This window comes from Rhipicephalus microplus, chromosome 5, assembly GCF_043290135.1.
Source record: "Rhipicephalus microplus isolate Deutch F79 chromosome 5, USDA_Rmic, whole genome shotgun sequence".
NCBI classification, from domain to species: Eukaryota; Metazoa; Arthropoda; class Arachnida; order Ixodida; family Ixodidae; genus Rhipicephalus; species Rhipicephalus microplus.
Window position 1 is genome coordinate 58,129,260 of NC_134704.1, and position 21,270 is coordinate 58,150,529.

Consider the following 21,270-nt stretch of genomic DNA (forward strand, 5'->3'; position numbering starts at 1 on the left):
CTGAAATTTCAATGAAGCGCGCTTATAAAGTATACTGCTTTGCGATTAGAATCGTCGGTATAATGTATTCGTATGTGTCGGTTCAGTTCCCGTTGGGCAAGGATGCGTACCTGACCTAGCGTTCCAGGCAATAGCCTAAACCAGGGGGAAGGGGGGGGGGGGGGACTAAGGGCATCTGGATTTAGACCACAGCCCTGCAAAAGAAAACTTAATGAGCTGAGCTTTAATATTTTCTGTTGCTAGGTGACCCCGAGCTCACAAGCTCGGGAACACTGTTTCGAAAAATAAATTTTTATTTCATCGTCATCATGATGCTCGTCAGCTGTGGGCTGTGGGTTAGGAGAATTATTCCGAACACAACTTTCATGATTCAGTAAATACAAACTTCGTTAAAAAACACGCTTGATGACGTCATAATTCATTGCAAGAAATGTTATAAAGGGAGGCTGCCCGCCGTGTAAGCCAGTGCATTTGCTCACAGTAAACAGTCGTTCACTCAGTCGTTTTATCCTCTTTCATGGCGTACTCCACATTCCACGTTACTGAATGCCAAAATGCGACATCGCATGGCCGTTTGCTACCAAAAGAGCTTAATTAAGATACCAACTTGCCCCACCGCGGTGGTCTGGTGGCTAAAGTACTCGGCTGCTGAACCGCGGGTCGCGAAATCGAATTTCGGTTGCGGCGGCTGCATTTTTCATGGAAACAAAAATGCTGTGGGCCCGTGTGATCAGATTTGGGTGCACGTTAAAGAACCCCAGGTGGTCAAAATTTCCGGGGCCCTTCACAACGGCGTCTCTTATAATCATATGGTGGTTTTGGGACATTAATCCCCATATATCAATAATCAATCAGGGTACCGAGTATGCGCCCATTTTCTATGTCAACTGGTTATGTGTGACCTATAGATCGGTTTTATTTTTGTCATTCTTTTTTTTTTCAGTCGTAGGGGCGGAAGTCAAGGTGACGGTGAGAAATTGCGTCACGAATCAAGACGAGGAGATCAGCAATACGCAAATCTGGATACTGTGAGTATACTACGGCTAGCAGATTCACAACTTGGCCGCAGATTTACCGAAAGCAGAGCTACTTGCTAGAATGTGCTCATCAACTAAAAACAAAAACTTCGGTTGCGTACTGCACAGAAAGTAACGTCGTTCACCCGTTATGCGCCACTAATACTTCCATGATATTTTAGCTTTGTGGGCACACCACTGCGGTTGGCCAGTGAAGGTGACGTAAAGAAACTCGCGTAATCCGATTCTCTTTACTGGTTCCCTCAATGACCCATATCGTACACTATGTCCACTGTAGCAATAGCCCAGTCAGTAACTTACGCGTTTATGTATATAGCGTGCTTCCTTTCGAGACTTTTTTGTGTACATTCACTTTCTGTGTTTAGAGAAATTTATTCTCACGAATAGTGAACATCAATTACAATCCAACAGAACATCCCGACGGAACACAACATCCACGGACACGCCAAAAACTGTTTACAGAAAAAGATATGTTTACATATGTACAATACATGGTGAACGAAGAACACACAAATGAAATGTAAAAATTTATATGTTAGGTATTTACATAGTATTTACAAGATATTTGTTTGAATACTAAACATGAACTGTTTGATGAATGGTAATGATGATGATGATGATGATGATGATGATGATGATGATGATGATGACGACGACTGCATGCACCAAGGAACGGCAGCAGCATGTTACCGAGTTTAGGCATGTTGCCCCTGAGTATTCGTCGCCCGTGCTGAAACAACTGTCTCTTCTTCTTTTGCACGAGAAATATTCAGACAGCATACATGTATATACACCGATGGTTCCACGAACCACCAGTGTTCGTCAGGGGCAGTAGTTATCCCAGCCAGAGGTGTTACCATCAGCTTTAGGACTGACCACTCCACGGCATCTACAGCAGCGGAACTAGCTGCTTTGCGCGCTGCACTTTGTGTGGTCAATCGGGAACCACCGCAACAATGGTCGATTTTCAGCGACTCAAGGGCTGCCCTACAATCTGTGCTCTCAGCACTGCGCCGCGGCCCGTACGAACAGCTTGTTTTCGAAATTCGATGCCTTCTCCACACTTTACTCGAGAAATGGCATCTTGTGACGCTTCAATGGCTGCCAAGTCATTGCGGCATCATAGGGAACTAACATGCCGATACTGCCGCGCGGGCAGCCCTTGAAGGAACACGAGAAGAAGCCATACCACTTTCGAGGACTGATGCTGCCAGTAATCTTCGACGACTTGCGCGTGAAATCACGTTTTCACTATGGTGCCCACCAAGCATCGATACGAATCGTCAACACCACCTGTCCTCTTTGATGGCTCTCCGCATGCCCACTGGACTCGACCGAAGAGAAGCCACCCTACTTCATCGCGTATGGCTAGGAGTGGCATTTACAAAATCTTACTCCTTTGTCATAGGAATGGCCGACAACGCTCTCTGCGATGCCTGTCATTGCGAAGAGACGCTACACCACATCCTGTGTGACTGTCCATTATATGAAATCCAGAGACAGTCACTGGCGTCGGCTTTTGCGCGCATCGACAACAGCCAAATGTCTGTGGACACTATTCTGTCAAGTGCCCGAGAGAAGACACTGCAACAGAAGGCGATGAAAGCTCTGTTGGATTTCCTACGCGACACAGGACTTGAGCAAGCGACTGTAACAGCAATGTCACACACCGCGAAAGACAAGACTGGACTATGACTGAGTGTGCGCGCATGTGCTGCCGAATGTGCTGTTTGTGCGCGCATGTGCTGCCGAATGTGCTGTTTCTATCTTCCCTCTGCTCTCTTTCATCTCCCCCATCCCTCTCCCATGCGCAAGGTAGCAAACCGGCTGCCTATAGGCTGGTTAACCTCCTTGCCTTTCTTTTCCCTCTATTTTCCTTCCTTGCCCCTGTTTTTCGCGCCACTTATTTTGAGAAAACAAAATTGTTTGCGTTAGAAACATCTTGTGCTTTTTGTTCATGGTGCTTTCTTAACGCTTCCTTAAGTTCAAGCAGCTTGTTTGAACAAAAGTTTTTCAGAGAAAAAGCTAAAAAAAGAAATCGTCTTTAAAGCTGAAACAATGCCCATTCTTGTTTACATTTTAGGGGTTTCTTGGCAACTATTGCCGTCGCAATCATTGCGGGTACTACCTTCGACGTCTTCTTTCCCAGAAAGATACAAGGGAGACACGGTGAGTCATTGTTAAAATGTTCTCATTGATCTGCTTGGCACACCGAATCTCGCGCTCATTCTTAAAGAACCCATGACAATGTTAGGTTATTGCTCATCATTATTTGTGCAAGAGGCAGTAAAATAACATATACAGTCTCTTAAAACCAGTCATTTTAGTTTTATAGCAGCATAAGAGGCATCCTCTGGTGAAGGACATTCTTGAGCTCAGGGTGGTCACTAATTAGGATTATAGTCATGAATAAAACACTCTCCCATAATATTATGAAAATTTAAATTATTATTAAAATTCAGGCATGTAGCGTGAGCCTACCTGAGAACATTTATGTTTTATTAACTGTTTTTCAAGGATAAGGATTGTCATATCGGTGTTCGATAGTACTTTTGTTGTACATACACCCCAAAAATAACTTGCTGCTGAAGCGGCCCTTTATGTGGCCATCGTGATTTTACTTTCACTTTTTTTTTCAGACTGTTTAATAAAGTGCCTGACGACCTTTTCGTTGGTCAAAAACACGAAGTACATTTTCAGGCTGAAGAGATGCGGGAAGAGCGACACGTATGTCTATGGCTTCGTGCATGGGCTGCGATTTTTCAGCATATTTTGGATCGTCCTAGGCCACTCATATGGATTCGGACTTCACAATTCCTGTAAGTGACTTGTCTTTTTTTTTTTTTGGTAGCACGAGCAAGGAACATCACTCCTTGTTTTCGTCCTAGTACTTCCCGTCGAGCACTTACTTTTGTTTTTTAAGGTTGGTAATGATAGTTTTAAAACATGAAACTGGTATGAAATCGTTGGTCGTGGTTCAAGCTAAAAAAGTGATGTTGGATGCATGTGACACGGCAGCATGACTCTAATTAAGGGTCGAATAACTGTTGGGATAATTATTTATAATAGTTCAACAAGATTATTGAAAGAGCAGGTGCTTGTGAGCACGTTAAAGTCCCTTAGAGCACCTGGGATCGTTGTGGCACCTGGCGGAGCAGATCTCAACCACGCGCATTTTTCTGCACTGCCTTCGCGATGCATTTTGGAAATGCGCAGAGCGCATGCAGTTAACCTAAGCAATATACTAGGGTACACGAAAGATGAAGTGCGAGTGTCGTTATCAGACAGCTATTTGAAAAATTAAGGTTGCCTCGAGATTTTGTTTTGTATTTTCGCTCGATAATTGCGTTTATCGCAACTTATAAAACACATAAAACTGTAAACACTTTCAGTACTGCCACTTGGTTGTGAGGCTGAAAGACGCCGAGCTCAAGCGGGTGAAGACCAACGCTGTGTTGAAAGTGAAGGTGAAGGTGACGGTGAAGACCAACGCGGTACAGCGCAGTGTTGTGCCCAGCAAAAAGAACTATCAATTGATTGGGAGCCGTCTAGCTCATAGGTCTGTCCTTTTGTAATTATCGCAGCTGATCAAGTAGTTATGTTCAAAAAACATGAAAAAGAGCAAGTGAGCCATTGAAAGAAGAAAAAAATTGATTTGGTTGCTCAAAAGCGTGGTAATTTGATGAGTAAAGACACATAAGATGTGGCTCAGTGGAATTTTTACAGATATCGGGGACCGCACACGCAATATTGGTGTTCCTAAGTACTTTGATCGATTGCCCTTGCCCAAACCTTTTCTGATGCCCAGCGTTACCGAATGTGACAAGGCCACCCCCCCCCCCTCTTGCACCAATAAAGTACCGCGGGTCTGGAAGGAGATAAGAGATTAAGGTGGGAGAAAATATGTGGATGGTTCGGAAAGTAATAGAGAGAGTAGGGATATGTGATTTAGAGGAAGGATCAAGGAGTGTGTTTTAGAGTAAATATAACAGCGTTGGATAGGGCCCAGTGTTACAACTGACAAGCAACTTCTCTCACGAAAACGTAGCGTAAAGGCTTTTGACGAATATCAGTCGAAGTAATGTTATGTATACACACCGGCAAAAATTTGTTCTTATGATAGTCTCTCTTTCTCTCCCTCTCTCTCTCTCTCTCTCTCTCTCGCTATCTCTCTCTCTACGGCAGCTTGAGTCGTAATCATCATTCTGTCAGTGCAGGTGGAAAACAACTTAACAAAATTTACTAAGTGAAGAAACTACTCTGCCGGTATTCTTGCCAACCTATTGTTTAAAGGCGATTTCGTTTGTAAACACAGTGCGCAATGACTACAATGGCTCGAAATGCAGTTATACACAGGGGCTGTTCATATTAGCAGATCTTACAACAAAGGAGAGAAGGATTCGCGTCAGGATACTCTTGAGCACACAAGCAGAAATTTCAGTTTCGTAATTATTGCTCAGAATTATTTGAGCAAGAAACCACGTACAAATCACCTGGAAATGCAGGAGCTGTATGGAATAATGGAAACATGGTGTTTGTTGAAATAAAGCTGTCATTATTTCATTTTAGTAGTTCACACGTCAGTGAGATACAGACAGATACACGTCTGTATGCATGCTAATTCAATTGTTCATAGGAACTTTTTTAATTGTATCCATTTTCTTACACAAGTATTTTAAAAAAAAAGCTTTTTTGCGAGATAAACAATTTCAAATATTATAGAGGAAAATGAAATCTCAGTCACTTGGATGAGTTTACTTCAGATGGTTATGACGCATTAGAGTCAGTCACTCTAGTTCAATGCAAAAGTTCTAGTTCTGAGTGTACCAGAAGATAAAACAGGCAAATTACTTTCTTGTTCAATTTGGCTCGTTCGCTTCGTACAGCGAATGCAGAGTGAATGCATTAAATATTATACCTAAATTTAGGATTGCCCGCCTGGGAAACATTTCATAGCTTGCCATCGGGTACTTTTCCTTTCAAATCAAGGTATTTTATGTCGACTAAAGCACGGCAGATAACAAACTAAGTCGTCCAGCTTTTCAAATTTTATACCACACGGTCTCAAGTATTCTTGTAACCTAGTTTTTTTTTGTCTGTAATTTCAGCCAGGCTTGTCAATGCTGTACAATATTTTCAGCATTGGCACACAGTGGCTGTAACCTTTGGATACCAAGCAGTGGATACATTCTTTTTCTTCAGGTGGGTTTAGGTTATTTAGACATCTATTAGCTGCTTTTTCTCTGTTACGTGTCATTATTTTAGGTTATTTATACATCATTAATTAGCTGCTTTTTCTGTCTAACATATTATTATGTAAGGTACTATAGAAATGAATGCACTCTTATCATACTTAGGTTATCATTGCAGTGCCTTAAAAAAAGCGTGTTAGCGATGCCTTTGCAAGAAAAGACGTCGTCGATGGAAACACCTCTAGCGGTTTCATGCTGCGTTGTTGGAATACACCATGTGTACCTTTCGGTGCATTAACTTGGGACAATGGTTTGCTTAGAAGTAAGGATAGTTGGCCATGTTGGTGGTACGTGCATAGTTCAAGGAAAAACCCAAGTAAAACACAGGGCATTAGAAGAGGATGCACACGGTGACTAGAAGGTTGCTTTCTGGCGGCAAGGTACAACTCGATACCTCGGCTCAAAGTGGCGTTGATCTTAGATCACGCGTATAATGCATCCTATGCATATCAGTAAGCGGCTGCCTTAGTTACCACCACTTTGTGTCACTGATGTAAGGCACCCGTATAGTGCCTTACAACCACGCGGAGTACTCAGTACTTGACCCGGCTGGTCGTTCAAAACTTGCCGAAGTAAGGTTTATTTTCCTCGATTTTATCCTCATCGCGCCGGCAAATTCTGCCAAAGTGGACATCTTTTATACGCTGTATTTCCCGTGTGCTTTGTCTGCATTCTCAGGAACTTTCAAAACAGACAGCTGTGAATTAGGTATATTCCAAACAGCCGAATGTTGCTTCAGACCCCTGTTTACAGACAATGTAGGACACAAAGCACAGCACTTCAGGCGTAGAGCTCTTACTTTCGATAGGGCGAGTACGATTCGTAAATTCGGCGTGCAGACTTCTGTGTATTCTTGGTATTTGTACAAAATAGAATCTTTAATTATTACTCTGTATTGCGATGTTGAGAAATCTTAGGGTTACGAGTGCGCAAACAAGTTTAAAAAGTTAAACCTCCTGTCTTTTTCAGTGGCTTTTTCCTTTACTTCAAGTTAGATAAAGAGCACGGAAACAGAATAATCGTATCAACTATCGCCATTTTACGACGGCTCATCAGGTGAGAATAAAGCTGCCCTACCAACCTTCAAAGTGTTTGTCGTGCGCCCAAGAATTCTTCCATTCGTCGAGTTGGATGAAGCGGTTTTAATGAGGCCACCACGAAGGCAAAATGAATCTTTGTAGTATGAAGGCAATGAAAGCGTTGTGGCGTTTCCTCAAGGACACAGGTCTGTTTCATCGTGATGTGAAAAGTGAAACGATTCCGCTCGGCCCTGTCAGGGGACTTTTATCTCCTCCTCTCTTACTTTTCTTCTCCCCCTTTCCCACTGCAGGCTAGCCTACACGACTCAGCCCTGGTCAACCTCCCCACCTTTCTTCTTACTCTTCTTCTCACTCTCTCTGTAGCAGTAAGCTCAGAAGCGATATTATTCTGCCATATTTAATTAATCATAACATTGTAATACTAATCATATAGGTGTTACACAGTACAAAATCTTCAGAATGTCCGTTTTGTGCTTTGATGACAGGGCACTGAACTTTTAAATGACGCTGTAACCAAAATTTATAAAATTGAAGGAGCATAGTTGAGCATTTCCGATGTATGCCCCGACGAAGACCAAGTGCCCCTTTCGAAGTGCTCGCTCCAGCGAAGCATTGCTTTTGACGCCTGTTCACCACTTGATGCCTCCGTCTTACCCCGAACGTGTTACTTGAACTACTCTGGTGACTTCGATTTCGGGATACGCCTTTTGGAAGATACAATTCATTTCGTTGGCTAACACACAAACCCAAAGAATTTAGGGACAAAGTTTTAAGTGTCATATAGAGGGGACTCGACCTTCAAAAAACTAAGAGCGTGCCTCATGCATTCGCCAAAGATGACTCAAACGCGAAGGCCAGCTTCTTTTTCTTCACAATGAATGTATTTTAGTCTCCCCCCCCCCCTCTGAATTGCACCGAAAGCTTTCGGCACTTAACGTAGATTCGCATTGCCTCCAAAATCTGCAAACATTACAAGCTTTTGGCATGCCACAGCAATGCCTCTGTGATTTGCCCGCCACTGACCAAGGCACTATGTCGTGTGGTGACGTCATTTAATGGGACATCACGAAGACGTCGCAAAGACGTCACGAAATTCGGTGGTATGTGACGTCCTGAAGACGTCATACCGCGTCGTCATGACGTGATGATTTTTCGCATCAGTCGCATTAACTTCGCGAACGGTCACTTTTCGCGGCTGGGGCGTCACTTGAGACTTTCGACGTAATGATGCTGGAAATTCCGGCTCTATTACAGGGGAAGACATACACTTACAATGGCATGAGACAAGCCAGGAACATTAACTTGAAAAGCGTCCTTCTGGCTCGCCTTCTTTGGAAGAGGATGAAAGAGGAATAAAATGAAGGAAGAGAAAGAAAGGAACATGTAACTGGAAACGAATGAACCTTGTCGTGGTTCTTAAAATACATTTGCTTTATCCAATGCTTTGTTATATACTTAGCCCCGCCGCGGTGGTCTAGTGGCTAAGGTACTCGGCTGCTGACCCGCAGGTCGCGGGTTCAAATCCCGGCTGCGGCGGCTGCATTTCCGATGGAGGCGGAAATGTTGTAGGCCCATGTGCTCAGATTTGGGTGCACGTTAAAGAACCCCAGGTGGTCGAAATTTCCGGAGACCTCCACTACGGCGTCTCCCATATAGTGGTTTTGGGGCGTTAAACCCCACATATTGATTGATTGATTGATTGATTGATTGATTGATTGATTGATTGATTGATTGATTGATTGTTATATACTTATATGTAATGTGATAAAAAAAGGTGGAAAGAAGTACAGAAAACTGTAGATTGTTGTTGAAAGCTTCAGTGTCATACTTGCGCAGGTTTTCAGCTAATGTTGAAAAGGAATGATGAAATTAAAGAAGTTTCTGTGCACTTGTTTACAGCTTGAAGCTACCAAAAGACGCTTGCTAATTTCTCAGAAAGAAAGCTTTTCACTCGGAGAAAAATTCAACCTTCTCCGGGAGTCGAACCCAGTACCAACGGTCGCCGGTTGCCTTTACTACTTCAGCTAATTAGTAATGCGAGACTTTCATTACGCGATATGAAAGCAACGACAACCGGAAGCAATGACTGAGTATGGAAGATTAGTTCGCTGGAATCCCGCCACTTGGAGAAGTGTCCGTCTTTGCGAAAGGTACTATCTTCGTTAAAACCACATGCTTTTGCCGCGTACAGAGAAAATACATCACGTTATTTGTTATTACTAGACTAATGCGTTGTTGTGTAAAGAATACGCACGTTAGAATAATGTCTTTCTTTTAATGACAACGAAAGGCTAACTGTGAAAAAATTAAGTGCATTTCAGAAGGCTTCTTTGTGAAGCCTTCAGAAACATATACTCTCATACCAGTACCGGGTGTTGTTAGTTACCGGGGTAACCGAAGGTAACTTCGTAAAGATTAACTGAACATAATTATCTTTCACTGCACGCGTAAGCTGATAAATCGTGGAATATAGAATGTCGTTCCTGTCTTATGCGTTTCTCGCAGGGTCACCATCCCGATGTTCTTTATGATTATGTGCATGTATACTCTACCGTTGGTGGCGTCTGGCCCAAACTCCAAAGAATTTTACAGCAGATTTTATGAAGAGATTCGAGACCATTGGTGGGACCTTCTGTTTCAAGTCAGGAACTGGAGGGAAGACTTCGTAATTGTAAGTGGCGGCGACGCATCAACGACTTTACGTGTGTGGTGTTCCTGAGTTCCCTTTATGACTGGCCTTTGGTGGTCTAGTGCTTTCGGTGCTCCACTGCTCAGCCGTAGGTCGTGAGATCGAAACCCGGCCGCGGCAGCCCTATCTCGATGGAGGCTGGAGTTCCGTGTACTTAGACATAGGTGTACTTTAGGTGATCTAAATTAACGGAGCCCTCCTCTACAGCGTTCCGATCGTTATCATACTGTTATTTTAGGACATGATACCCTAACAATTAGCCCCGCTGTGGTGGTCTACTGGCTAAGGTACTCGGCTGCTGACCCACTTGTCGCGGGATCGAATCCTGGCTGCAGCAGCGGCATTTTTTATGGAGGCGAAAATGTTATACATCCTTGCTGTCAGATTTGGGTGCACGTTTAATAACCCCAGGTGCTCGAAATTTCTGGAGCCCTCCACTACAGCGGCTCTCGTAATCCTGGGGTGGTTTTGGGACGTTGTACCTTACATATCAAACCCTAACATTTCTTATTACGTGCAACCTTTATGGAGCCGTCAGGATGTAAAAACCTCAGTAAGACATGTGTAATGAACGGAACGATACCGATGAATACTATTGTCGAAATTTCTGAATGTTCCCCTGTTTTGTGTGTTCGCGTGCATGTGGTTTATGTATGCGTTCATATATACGCGTACAACATCTGAAACTTTCACGATTGTTGGGGTGGTACTCCTAAAACCTACCTTCTGGCTACGCCAGTGTCAGCTACACTGAGGAACTGTCCGTTATTTAGAATTTGCTAAAACACTGACTGATTTGTATTATCTAAGTACAGTTTCGATGTTTATTAGAGGCTCATTGTGCATGTATAAATTGGCTTGCGTCAGTAGCACTTGCACAACGTACGCGTGGTATCGCAGACGCTCGGGCAACAGTTTATGCCCAAGTGCCTGTTTGCTCGCCCACCCCATAATTTCACTTGTCAAGTCAAGTGACAGGGAGACCAAAGAGTAAACCAATCTCCCATTTGTTAGTAAACTCGAATATTTAATTATGAAAAGAGCCACTCTTACCGCTAGAAGGCACGTGGTAAATGAGAGAATACTCAAAAATAGCATATACATGTGGTAACGCCATTTGAAGTTCCCGCACCAGGTCGATGTGACGTCAATGTTCAACGGCGTCTGCTAAGGTTTTCATAACTGCCTATTGCCAATAAATGTTTACATTGTTCTCCGAGAGACCCATAGTCGTAACAGAGCAAGTTTCAGAGAGAGAGAGAGAGAGAGAGAAATGGCGAGGAAAGGCATGATTGTTAAGGATGTTTTTAGCTCGGTTGGCTACCCTACACTTGGGGTGGAGAAAAAAGAAATAATAGAAAGGAAAATAATAGAGAAAAAAGGAAGAGCAAGAAGCAGATGGATGAATAGTAGGATTTACGCTACACAGCACGGTCCCCTTTGTTCGTTCAGGAATTTTTACTGAACCGATGGGACGGAAATACGCCAGAAGGCTTCGAGATTCGTGACATCACACTGACGTTCATGGGCTGAAGGTTTGGCGCCAAATTCAAAGTATACCTTTGGCCCTTTCTCTTTTAAATTATTATTCTATGATGCTAAAATTAGTTGCAATAGTGTCGCGATGATGATGATGATGAAAACTTTATTGGGGTCCGGAGATTACGCAGGGGAGACCCCGAGCCACTCGGCTAGTCGTATTTAGGGATCGCCAAGCTCGCTAGTAACCTATCACTAAAGCTTGTTCTTGTTCGCTTATTCACTGTGGCGCACACTCACTATGGGCGGATGGGGAGGGGCCGAAAATTGAGTGGTTTCATAAAACTGTACGAAGTTCTATCACAATAATGGAGTGTCTAAATTGCTGATATTACACATTACATAGTGAATTATGGTGGTAGGTCTAATATGCCCATCTAATAAAAAAACAAAGAAAGCTCCAGCTATCATTCTTCATCGTCTTCAGCCATAGCTTCAAAATATTGCACCGAATTCCTTGTAAATGTGTTGTAGCGAGTACCTTGCTTCTTCAAAAAATAACGAAGGATGGCATAGTAATTCCATAGTGAATTACAGTACTTTTTATCATCTTCAAGATATTCCCGTATTAGAACTCGACTCCTTATTAATACTTTTTTTCAAAAATAGGCTTAACCTTATCGGACGAAAACGTTATGCTTCGGTGCCTCAGGCTTGGGATACTGCTACAGGGTTGACTTTGATGCTGTGTGTAACTTCATTATAACTACACTCAACGAGTACCATTTTAATCTGGGATTTGAAATTGTTCGTCATTTCAACAAAGTAAAACCTCAGTTTTCAAAATTATTCCCATTAATTTAATACAGCAGTCAGGAATACAAGCTCAGAAGCATAGTACTTGTAGTTTAAATTGAATATGTTACGTACTGTTAACTATAATTTGTTTTTCTAATCGACTGCCATACCTAAAATACCATTTCAAAGTCTCAACGTCGCATTCATAGCAAATCACCCAAAGTGGCTAAATTTCATTTATAAAAGTAAAGGAAACAAGCAAACAAACGAATGCCTGACTACTACGCGAAAAATAAAACATCACTTATGGCGTAGTGGGTACCCTGAAATTGCGCTTGTAGCATCTACGAAAAGAGTGCTTAAGAAGGCTCTGAAAGGCCGCTCTTCCAGATTTTGTTGTGACTGTGCTGCACTTTATGCGTGGGCCTGGCTGTTCCTTCTGTTTATATTGCCTCAATGCCGCGTTTATACTTTCATTCTGACTCTCCTGACGAACGTTTTCTTTCGTTCTAGCCTATCCTGCCACACCTCTGGTACCTTTCAGCGGATTTTCAACTATTTCTCATCGGCGTCATAGTCATACAGACTTTCAAAAAGTAAGCTTTCCTCTCTTTCGAAACTCTTTATATTAGTGTGCGTCAAAGCGCACCACTGTGCACAGCCAAGTATAGGATGTTCTATACGATCGACCTTGCGAAGCTATTACCACACTTCTTGTGAAAAGACCTTTTTTCGCAATAATGAAATGTAAAACATGTTAGGTATACTACACGCATTTTATAAGCATTGTCCGGTGGCTGGGATGCTCAAGACAACAAAATGCAGCTGGTATAGATGAGACGCTTTGTTGGCCGAACGTGCGCACTAAGACAAGTAAGTAACAATTGAAAGGAGAGTGAAAGCGGCCAGCAGAGACATCGACCGTCGGAAATTCGTTCGTCGGCTGAATGAGTCGTTTTTATGCATGAGTTCTCCAAAAATCCTGCTTTATCACTGGGGCTCATGGTAGCTTCAGTGTAAAGTAGGTCATTCATGTCTCGTGAACAATCTGATATAATAGTCTAAGACAATCTTGAAGCTCCCCGAACATTGAGGCGTACCCTGTACCGAATGGGGGTTGATGTTTTTTTTTTTTTAAGTCAAACCCGATTGCGTTTATATAATAAAACGCGCGTGGCAACATTGTAGACATCTCGTTTTTATCGATTATATTGACGGGTTTTGTAAGACTGCCAGAAAAATGTTGTTCTTTAATGTAATCATACTCTTTTAGACGCGTTGGGTAATATCAGAGAGACAGGTAAGAGTAAGTAATGCAGAGAATGCAGGCATGGAGGCATTTGTTTTTCTCAGTTTTCATCCGTATTTATCGGTAAGGAATGGATTATTCAGAACTGGCAGAGTCCACTGCGCATTTGACTAAAACGACGTGATTACGAAAGCCACCTTATTTCTCTCTGTAGTCGTATGGATCCTTCCCCCCCCCCCCCCCTTTCTGCCCTGAAAACCTTTTGCAACTAACGCGGTTTCACTCCGTCTAGGATCGGAGGCCGTGCAACACTTCTGCACTTCCCTTAATTGGTCTTGCACTATGTTCGTGATTGGCTTACCATTGACCAAACGACGATTTCATAGGATAACACCTTGTGGTGACGTCAGTTTGTATGACGTCATAGTGACATATTGAAGTCCAGAAATATGACGATAAGGAACGTCAGGATGACAATATTATGAGGTAATAATCGCTCCACTCATGTTGACGGCGACAACGCAGGACGCCGAAGGCCAATTTCCGCGTTTCATGAGTCACCTAAGGCTTTTGCTTTTGAAAAATGAGAAGGTATTAGACTAAATGAATGTACTTACACCATCTACGTCGTTGGCCGCTCAAAAGAATTACGCTGGGAATACATGAGAAGGTGAAGAAAAATACGAACCTAAGAAAATGTAGCCAGCTGCGAGCGCATCTCTTTAGTGCCATGCAGTACCTGGTTGCATCCCCTGATTACCTTTCTCTGTAACTTACAAGAAAGGGGTCGATATAAAGATGCGTGCAATTCCCACAGCTTAAATTTAACACAAAAGTGTTTTATGCCAGGGCCCACCATTTCCGGACGCAGTTCCGTCCAGCGAATGGCGTCGACAGGGTCCGCCAAGACTTCCGTGATGCATCTCCTTCCGGAAATGACGCTGACAAAACGCACACCGTCACATTGAAAACAAAATATCCGGCCAGCTCCACTTCACGAACACTTTTGAAACAGCAACGCCCGTTATTCATCAGCTGCATATGTTTTATATTTTTAAAGTCTTCCATTTGTTGGCTCTTAGCTTCTACCTCTCTTGCCCGAACACCGCGGTTGGCACGGCGACCACATGCCCATTTTCTCGTGAACTCTCGGTGACCCTCACGTGAGGCGCCTCCTTCATCGGGAGAATGAAAACTGTTCGCCATTTTGAAAGCGTTAACTCCTGAATATTGATACTAATACGTTATTTTACACTCCACTGCACGTCGCTGAAACTGCATCTTGTCGCGTCTCTTGAAAGTTCACCCCTCGACATCCTCCGCCCTCACCTTTCGCAGGACACGCAGCCCTCCCCTTCCTACCGAGGCTCGCCGCAATACAAGGCCACGTGATCAGCACTAACACAACGCTGGACATAAAAACTTTGGCTAAGGAAAGCTTTGCTGTTAGAATGTTTTGTTGTTAGTAGTTCAGCTTACGAATTCTAGGTCCGCCCCCATAGCATCCCCTGCGCCACGGTCACCGTCTATAATAGCTTTGCATACGCGCTTTCTATATCTCACCCTTGCGTCCCACAATGATCTTAGTTGACGGTGTGGTATCACCCTTTGGCACTGGAAAATGAAGTATAATGCATCGTGATCGTGTCTTCCACGAAGAGCTTCTGCGAGGCGTGGTTGCTACGGGACCGTGCCGTTCGGCCCATTTCCAATAGGAGGGCTATTTTGCTAACGCCTGAACACACTGGAAAGCGGCGGCCTTAGTCTATGCGTCTTAAAGTCACTTGAATGCGTCCGCCGCTTTCGTATATAGCATACATTCATACCGAAAATAGTTCTTCCCCTTTTGTATATAGCATCCATCCATACCAAAAATAGCCTACTGGTGCTTAGTTAAAAACACACAAACAAAATGACAATAGATAAATTAGCAAAGACGAAACTGGGCGTGGCCATTTCCGGTAAATTATGCAAGGCTCGATTCGCCGGCTACCTACAGCATCCTAATCCTAATCCTCACACCGCGCTCCTCGCTTACGCTCGCCCCGAGAAAAATCTCACCCAGGCTATAATAGTGTAGACACGACGTGCATTGCGTTTCCATCTAGTTCGGCCGATGTGTTCTACAACTCTAACATGACGCGGGATGGCGAGATTATCCCAGTTTGCGTCCAATCAGAGGCGCTGTTCTGGCTATAACACCCTTTTTCTTTATCACGTTGTTGCGACTAAGTGCCACAACTACCACAAAGGTTTAGGCATTCATCATAGACGACAGTCGTCTAAATTAACATGTATACTGCAAAGCGTCGATTGGTGCATAAACGTGAAATGGTGCTATGAGCGAGCTGCCGAACACCAAGATTACATTGTGCAAGCTATGTTAATATATATATATATATATATATATATATATATTGTTATATATATATATATATATATATATATATATTGTTATTGTTATATATATATATATATATATATATATATATATATATATATATATATATATATATATATATATATATATATATATATATATATATATATATATATATCCGCCAGTTCTCCGCCACTTCGATCCCAATGCACCCACTGAAATTCACACGGATGCAAGCGGTGTCGGCCTCGGTGCCATTCTCGCTCAACGCAAGGATGGCTGCGACGAGTACGTTGTCGCCTATGCCAGCCGTACACTAACGAAGGCAGAGTCCAACTATTCCGTGACGGAAAAGGAGTGCTTGGCTATCATTTGGGCTATAGGAAAATTTCGCACCTACCTTTACGGACGCCAGTTTGATGTTGTCACAGATCACCATGCCTTATGCTGGTTAGCGTCCATGAAAGATCCTACTGGCCGCCTCGCTCGTTGGGCTTTACGCCTTCAGGAATACGATATCCGTGTTGTTTATCGCTCAGGACGCAGACATTCAGACGCCGATGCACTATCCCATTCTCCACTGCCTCCTGACCTTGCCTGCTTATCAACTGCCATTTGCGATTCGTCATCGTTGAGCATCACTGACATGCCATCCGAACAGCGCAAGGATCCCTGGATCAATTCTTTGCTCGACGTCCTCTCTCACAGTTCGGCAGAAACGACTTCACGCTCCCTCTCTCGTCAAGCAAGACACTTTGCTGTCCGTGAAGGCTTGTTGTATGGCCGCAATTACGTGACGAATGGCCGTAGGTGGCTCCTTGTCATCCCTCGTCATTTGCGTTCGGACATCTGCGCTGCCTTTCACGATCACCCCCAGTGTAGCCACGCTGGAGTATTTAAGACTTACTCTCGCCTTCGTCTAAGATACTACTGGCGCGGAATGTATCGTCACGTTCGCCAGTACGTTCGGTCATGCACCACGTGTCAACGACGCAAGACGCCTTCTCACAGCACTGCTGGCCCTTTGCAACCCTTAACCTGCCCAGCGAGACCATTCGACCGCGTCGGAATTGATATTTATGGTCCTCTACCCAACTCTCTTCGAGGCAACCGGTGGATTATCGTCGCCGTGGATCATTTAACACGCTACGCTGAAACATCTGCGCTGCCTGCTACCGCTGCGAAAGACGTTGCGTCCTTTCTTCTTCACCATCTCATTTTGCGACACGGTGCACCTCGTGAATTACTCAGTGACCGTGGACGCGTGTTTCTCTCGAACGCCGTCGACGAGCTACTCAAGGCATGTCGCACTGTCCATAGGAAATCCTCGGCATACCATCCCCAAACCAATGGCATGACAGAACGCTTTAACCGTACCCTTGGAGATATGCTTGCCATGTACGCCTCTGACGACCACACTAATTGGTACCAAGTGCTCCCTTTTGTCACGTACGCGTACAACTCTGCGCCACAAACAACCACTGGCTTTTCTCCTTTCTTCCTCCTGTACGGACGTGAGCCATCATGCTACATGGACACCATTCTCCCTTGCAGGCCTGATGTTTCCGAAGCGACGCTTGTTTCCGAAGCAGCTGCTTATGCCGAAGAGTGTCGTCAACTCGCTCGCTCATTTACCGCACAAGACCAATGGCGCCAGAAGACTGACCACGATTCCTCTGCGTCTACTGTACACTATAACCCAGGAATGCTGGTTTGGCTCTGGGTCCCGTCTACCCCTCCCGGTCTTTCCCCGAAACTTTCGTCGAAATACCATGGCCCCTACCGTGTGGTGCGGCAAACATCTCCTGTCAACTATGAAGTTGAGCCCATTGATCCACCCTCGGACCAACGCTGCCGTGGGCGTGAAACAGTACACGTATCACGCCTCAAATCGTGCTATGACCCCCTTGTCGTGTCCTTTCCCTAGGTCGCCAGGTTGGCTCCTTTCTGCGCGGGGAGTAATTGTACCGAAGCATAGTGGCGCCAGCTCTGTGCCAGCGTGAAAGAAGACGTTGACGTCCGTGTGTGGCTCGTGCTTGCCGGGTTCCTGCCTGTACCAGCTTGTTGCGGCTAACGTTTCCGGAATAATAACCTGTGTTTTTACGCAACCTTGCTCGTTGCATTATATATATATATATATATATATATATATATATATATATATATATATATATATATATATATATATATGGGAAAGAAGTGTATACTTAAGGTCTTGTTTTTCCGTGTTTTGACACAATAATAATGAGATCTAACAGACCATAATAGCAAGAAATGTATAGGGGAAGTTACTAGAACCTATGTAATGTAAATAAGAAGAAAGAAAAGTGGGTGAAAAAATAACTTGCCGTGAGCAGGTGTGTGTGTGTGTGTGTGTGTGTGTGTGTGTGTGTGTGTGTGTGTGTGTGTGTGTGTGTGTGTGTGTGTGTGTGTGTGTGTGTGTGTGTGTGTGTGTGTGTGTGTGTGTGTGTGTGTGTGTGTGTGTGTGTGTGTGTGTGTGTGTGTGTGTGTGTGTGTGTGTGTGTAAATTACAACCATGATGTTAAGATAGACGGCCCCTTTATCGCTTATTTTTTTCATGTATACATAAAAAATAAATAAATAAACGTTCTACCTCCATGTTTTATCGATTGCTATCACGGAGAGATTACCCGTTTTTTTCGTCGCTATTTTTGTTTTGTTTTTTTCAAGTCGATCTGTCATTGTTGACACGCAAAAAAAAAAAACGATGTGCCTCAGGAAATATTGCTCATGAGTAACTCTAATAAACTCACTTGAGGTTCCTTGACTCGCTTGAAACTGCCTTAGAAAACAAGGTTATGAACAGAATGAAAGTAGCTAACGTGGTTGCTTGGGCGAGTTGGTACGACATGATTCACATAAAAAACAGCGCCAAAAACGAGAGACAAGAAAAAGAAGGAGACAGACAGCGGCACTGAACTTACAACAAGATTTATTTGCCAGAACCGCACAATATATACTTGGGCAGCTTCTAACAAAAAAAGAAAATACAAAACAAACAATACAGAATCCACCTACCAACCACATAGTCATCTTCACAACGCACCATGAGCAGCACGTGTGCTAACGTGCCGAAGGAAATCTATTTCTTTTAATGATAGCGCAATCGAAGGCCTGCTGACACATGCACTGCCCAGCCTTTCTATTTCTGAAGCCTCATAAATTTCACGTATCAACTGGTCCCGATGCCGCCTGATGACGGTACAAAGCTGAAAATCAGGGACACAGCCGCAGTCTCGGCAATGAATGCCGAGATGGCCCGAAACTGTAGAGGAGACGTTGTGAGCGTGCTCTTTCAGCCGCTCATTTAAACACCTGCCTGTTTGGCCGATGTACCACTTGCCGCAAGACAGGGGTAGTGAGTACACCACTCCTTCAATGCATGGAACGTACTTCTTTCGATGCTTGACTTTGCAGCCTCGCCCGCCCCTCGAACCAGGATTCACGGCTCTGCACAACCTAGCCAGTTTTTCTGGGGCAGAAAAAACCAGGTCTACGTCGCACCTGCTGGCTACTTTTTTGAGATTGTGGGTGACGCCGTGGATATAGGGAATAACGACGAAGTTTCGTTTCCCACGTCCCTTATCCTTTGTACGGTTCTGAGCATTATTTTCTGGGCTCGTTCTGATTTCTCTGAGTAGACACTCAGCAACGGCGGTCAAAACGTACATCGGGAAACCAGCTTCTGTAAGGCGTTTAGTTTGCTTATTAAAGCTGGACATAATTGTGTGATAGCAGGACTTTCGCAAAGCGTTTGTGTAGCAAGTCTTAGCAATTGCGCGCTTCACCACTTTCGAATGTGCTGAACCAAAAGGGAGGATTGGCTTGTTGGCGCGTGGCTCATAGGCCCAACACACGTGGGAAGGACTCAACGTTAACATTAAATCTAGGAACCTGATGGCTCCTCTGTCCGGAACTTCATGTGTTATAACAAGCGGAGAAAGACACTTACTGAAAATTTCTAAAATACTAGTCAAAGGCGGACCATCCGAGGAGGTTCCAGCTTGAAACAACACAAGGAAATCGTCAACATAGCGGAATACTCTCTTAACAGATGTGGATCCCAAGCAATTCTGAATGGCACGATCACGGCTGGCTAAAAATAAATCACTCAAAATGGGCGCAAGGCATGATCCTATGCACACCCCTTGACGTTGCAAGTAAATATGATCGTCCCATTCTGCAAATGTCGACCTCAGGTAATACTGTAGCAGTTCCATAAAACCTTCAACAGATATGCCTACTGCATTCTGGTAATTCACAACGCCAAAACTGTCAATGCACCCGCGAATGCAAGCTAGAAGCTCACTGTGTGGCAATGAGTAGTACAGATCTTTAATATCTATTGAGCATGCCTGGTAGCCATAAAATTTGTTATCTTTCAGCACGGAAATCACATCATCGGAACTTTTTGCTAGGAATGGATCGTCTATGCTTAATAACATCAGTTTTCCCTGAAGAAATTGTGCCAGTATTTTTTGCCAAGAGGTGGCCTCTGATACTATAACACGAAAAGGACAGTTAACTTTGTGCGTTTTCGCGTTAAAGAAAATTTCCATGCTAAGGTTTTTCTCGCCATTCATCTTTTTTGCCAATCCATCAAGATTCAATCTTTTACAGATACTTTTTGCATAGTTTTTAACCTTCGGAAGCGACACATTAGCTTGGGGCTGAAAAACAGACAAAAGTGCTTCACCTGCTTTTTTCTTATAGATTTCATTCGGAATAATAACAAAACCTCCCTCCTTATCTGCTGCTACCAAAGACAATGACTTATCCTTCAGGAAGGTTTTTACCTTCTTTACAGGAACCCTGGTTAAGCCTGCTCTATGGCTACAAAGAATGTCACAACCCTCAGAAACACACCTCTCGGCACAGTCAGCAGGTACCTTCCTAGAAATGCTGCGGACCAGGCCCAGAAGTTCTGCCCTTGACCTTCTTGGTTCAACCGCATATTTGGGGCCACGGCTAAGCACACTGCTGATGTTCTCAGGCACAGACACATTCCCCAGAGAATGCAGTCCTTCTTTGCTCGGGGAGGGCTTTTTTGGCAGCGAAGCTCGTAGCTCAGTCAGCATCTGCCGCCAACGGAATTCCGCCGCGGCATTAGCTAGGTCAAGGTGATTGCGCTATCATTAAAAGAAATAGATTCCGCCGCGGCATTAGCTAGGTCAAAGTGATTGCGCTATCATTAAAAGAAATAGATTCCGCCGCGGCATTAGCTAGGTCAAAGTGATTGCGCTATCATTAAAAGAAATAGATTTCCTTCGGCACGTTAGCACACGTGCTGCTCATGGTGCGTTGTGAAGATGACTATGTGGTTGT

At 43.9% G+C, this 21,270-nt stretch overlaps 2 protein-coding genes across 2 annotated transcripts in view; one reads left to right on the plus strand and one right to left on the minus strand.

Moving 5' to 3' along the window:
- Window positions 1-21,270, plus strand: part of LOC119173443 (nose resistant to fluoxetine protein 6-like) — a 100,871-nt gene that overhangs the window by 63,150 nt on the left and 16,451 nt on the right. Inside the window, exons 4-10 of the mRNA XM_075895530.1 lie at window positions 944-1,028; window positions 3,121-3,206; window positions 3,677-3,856; window positions 6,146-6,239; window positions 7,259-7,345; window positions 9,835-10,000; window positions 12,809-12,891. Of these exons, the coding sequence (XP_075751645.1) occupies window positions 9,848-10,000; window positions 12,809-12,891 (236 nt within the window). The 5' untranslated portion in view covers window positions 944-1,028; window positions 3,121-3,206; window positions 3,677-3,856; ... (1 more) ...; window positions 7,259-7,345; window positions 9,835-9,847. The remainder of the gene's footprint in view (window positions 1-943; window positions 1,029-3,120; window positions 3,207-3,676; window positions 3,857-6,145; window positions 6,240-7,258; window positions 7,346-9,834; window positions 10,001-12,808; window positions 12,892-21,270) is intronic.
- On the minus strand, window positions 18,861-20,390 carry LOC142817169 (uncharacterized). Its single transcript, XM_075894231.1, has one exon. The coding sequence runs from the start codon at window positions 20,388-20,390 to the stop codon at window positions 18,981-18,983; it is 1,410 nt and encodes a 469-aa protein (XP_075750346.1). The 3' UTR covers window positions 18,861-18,980.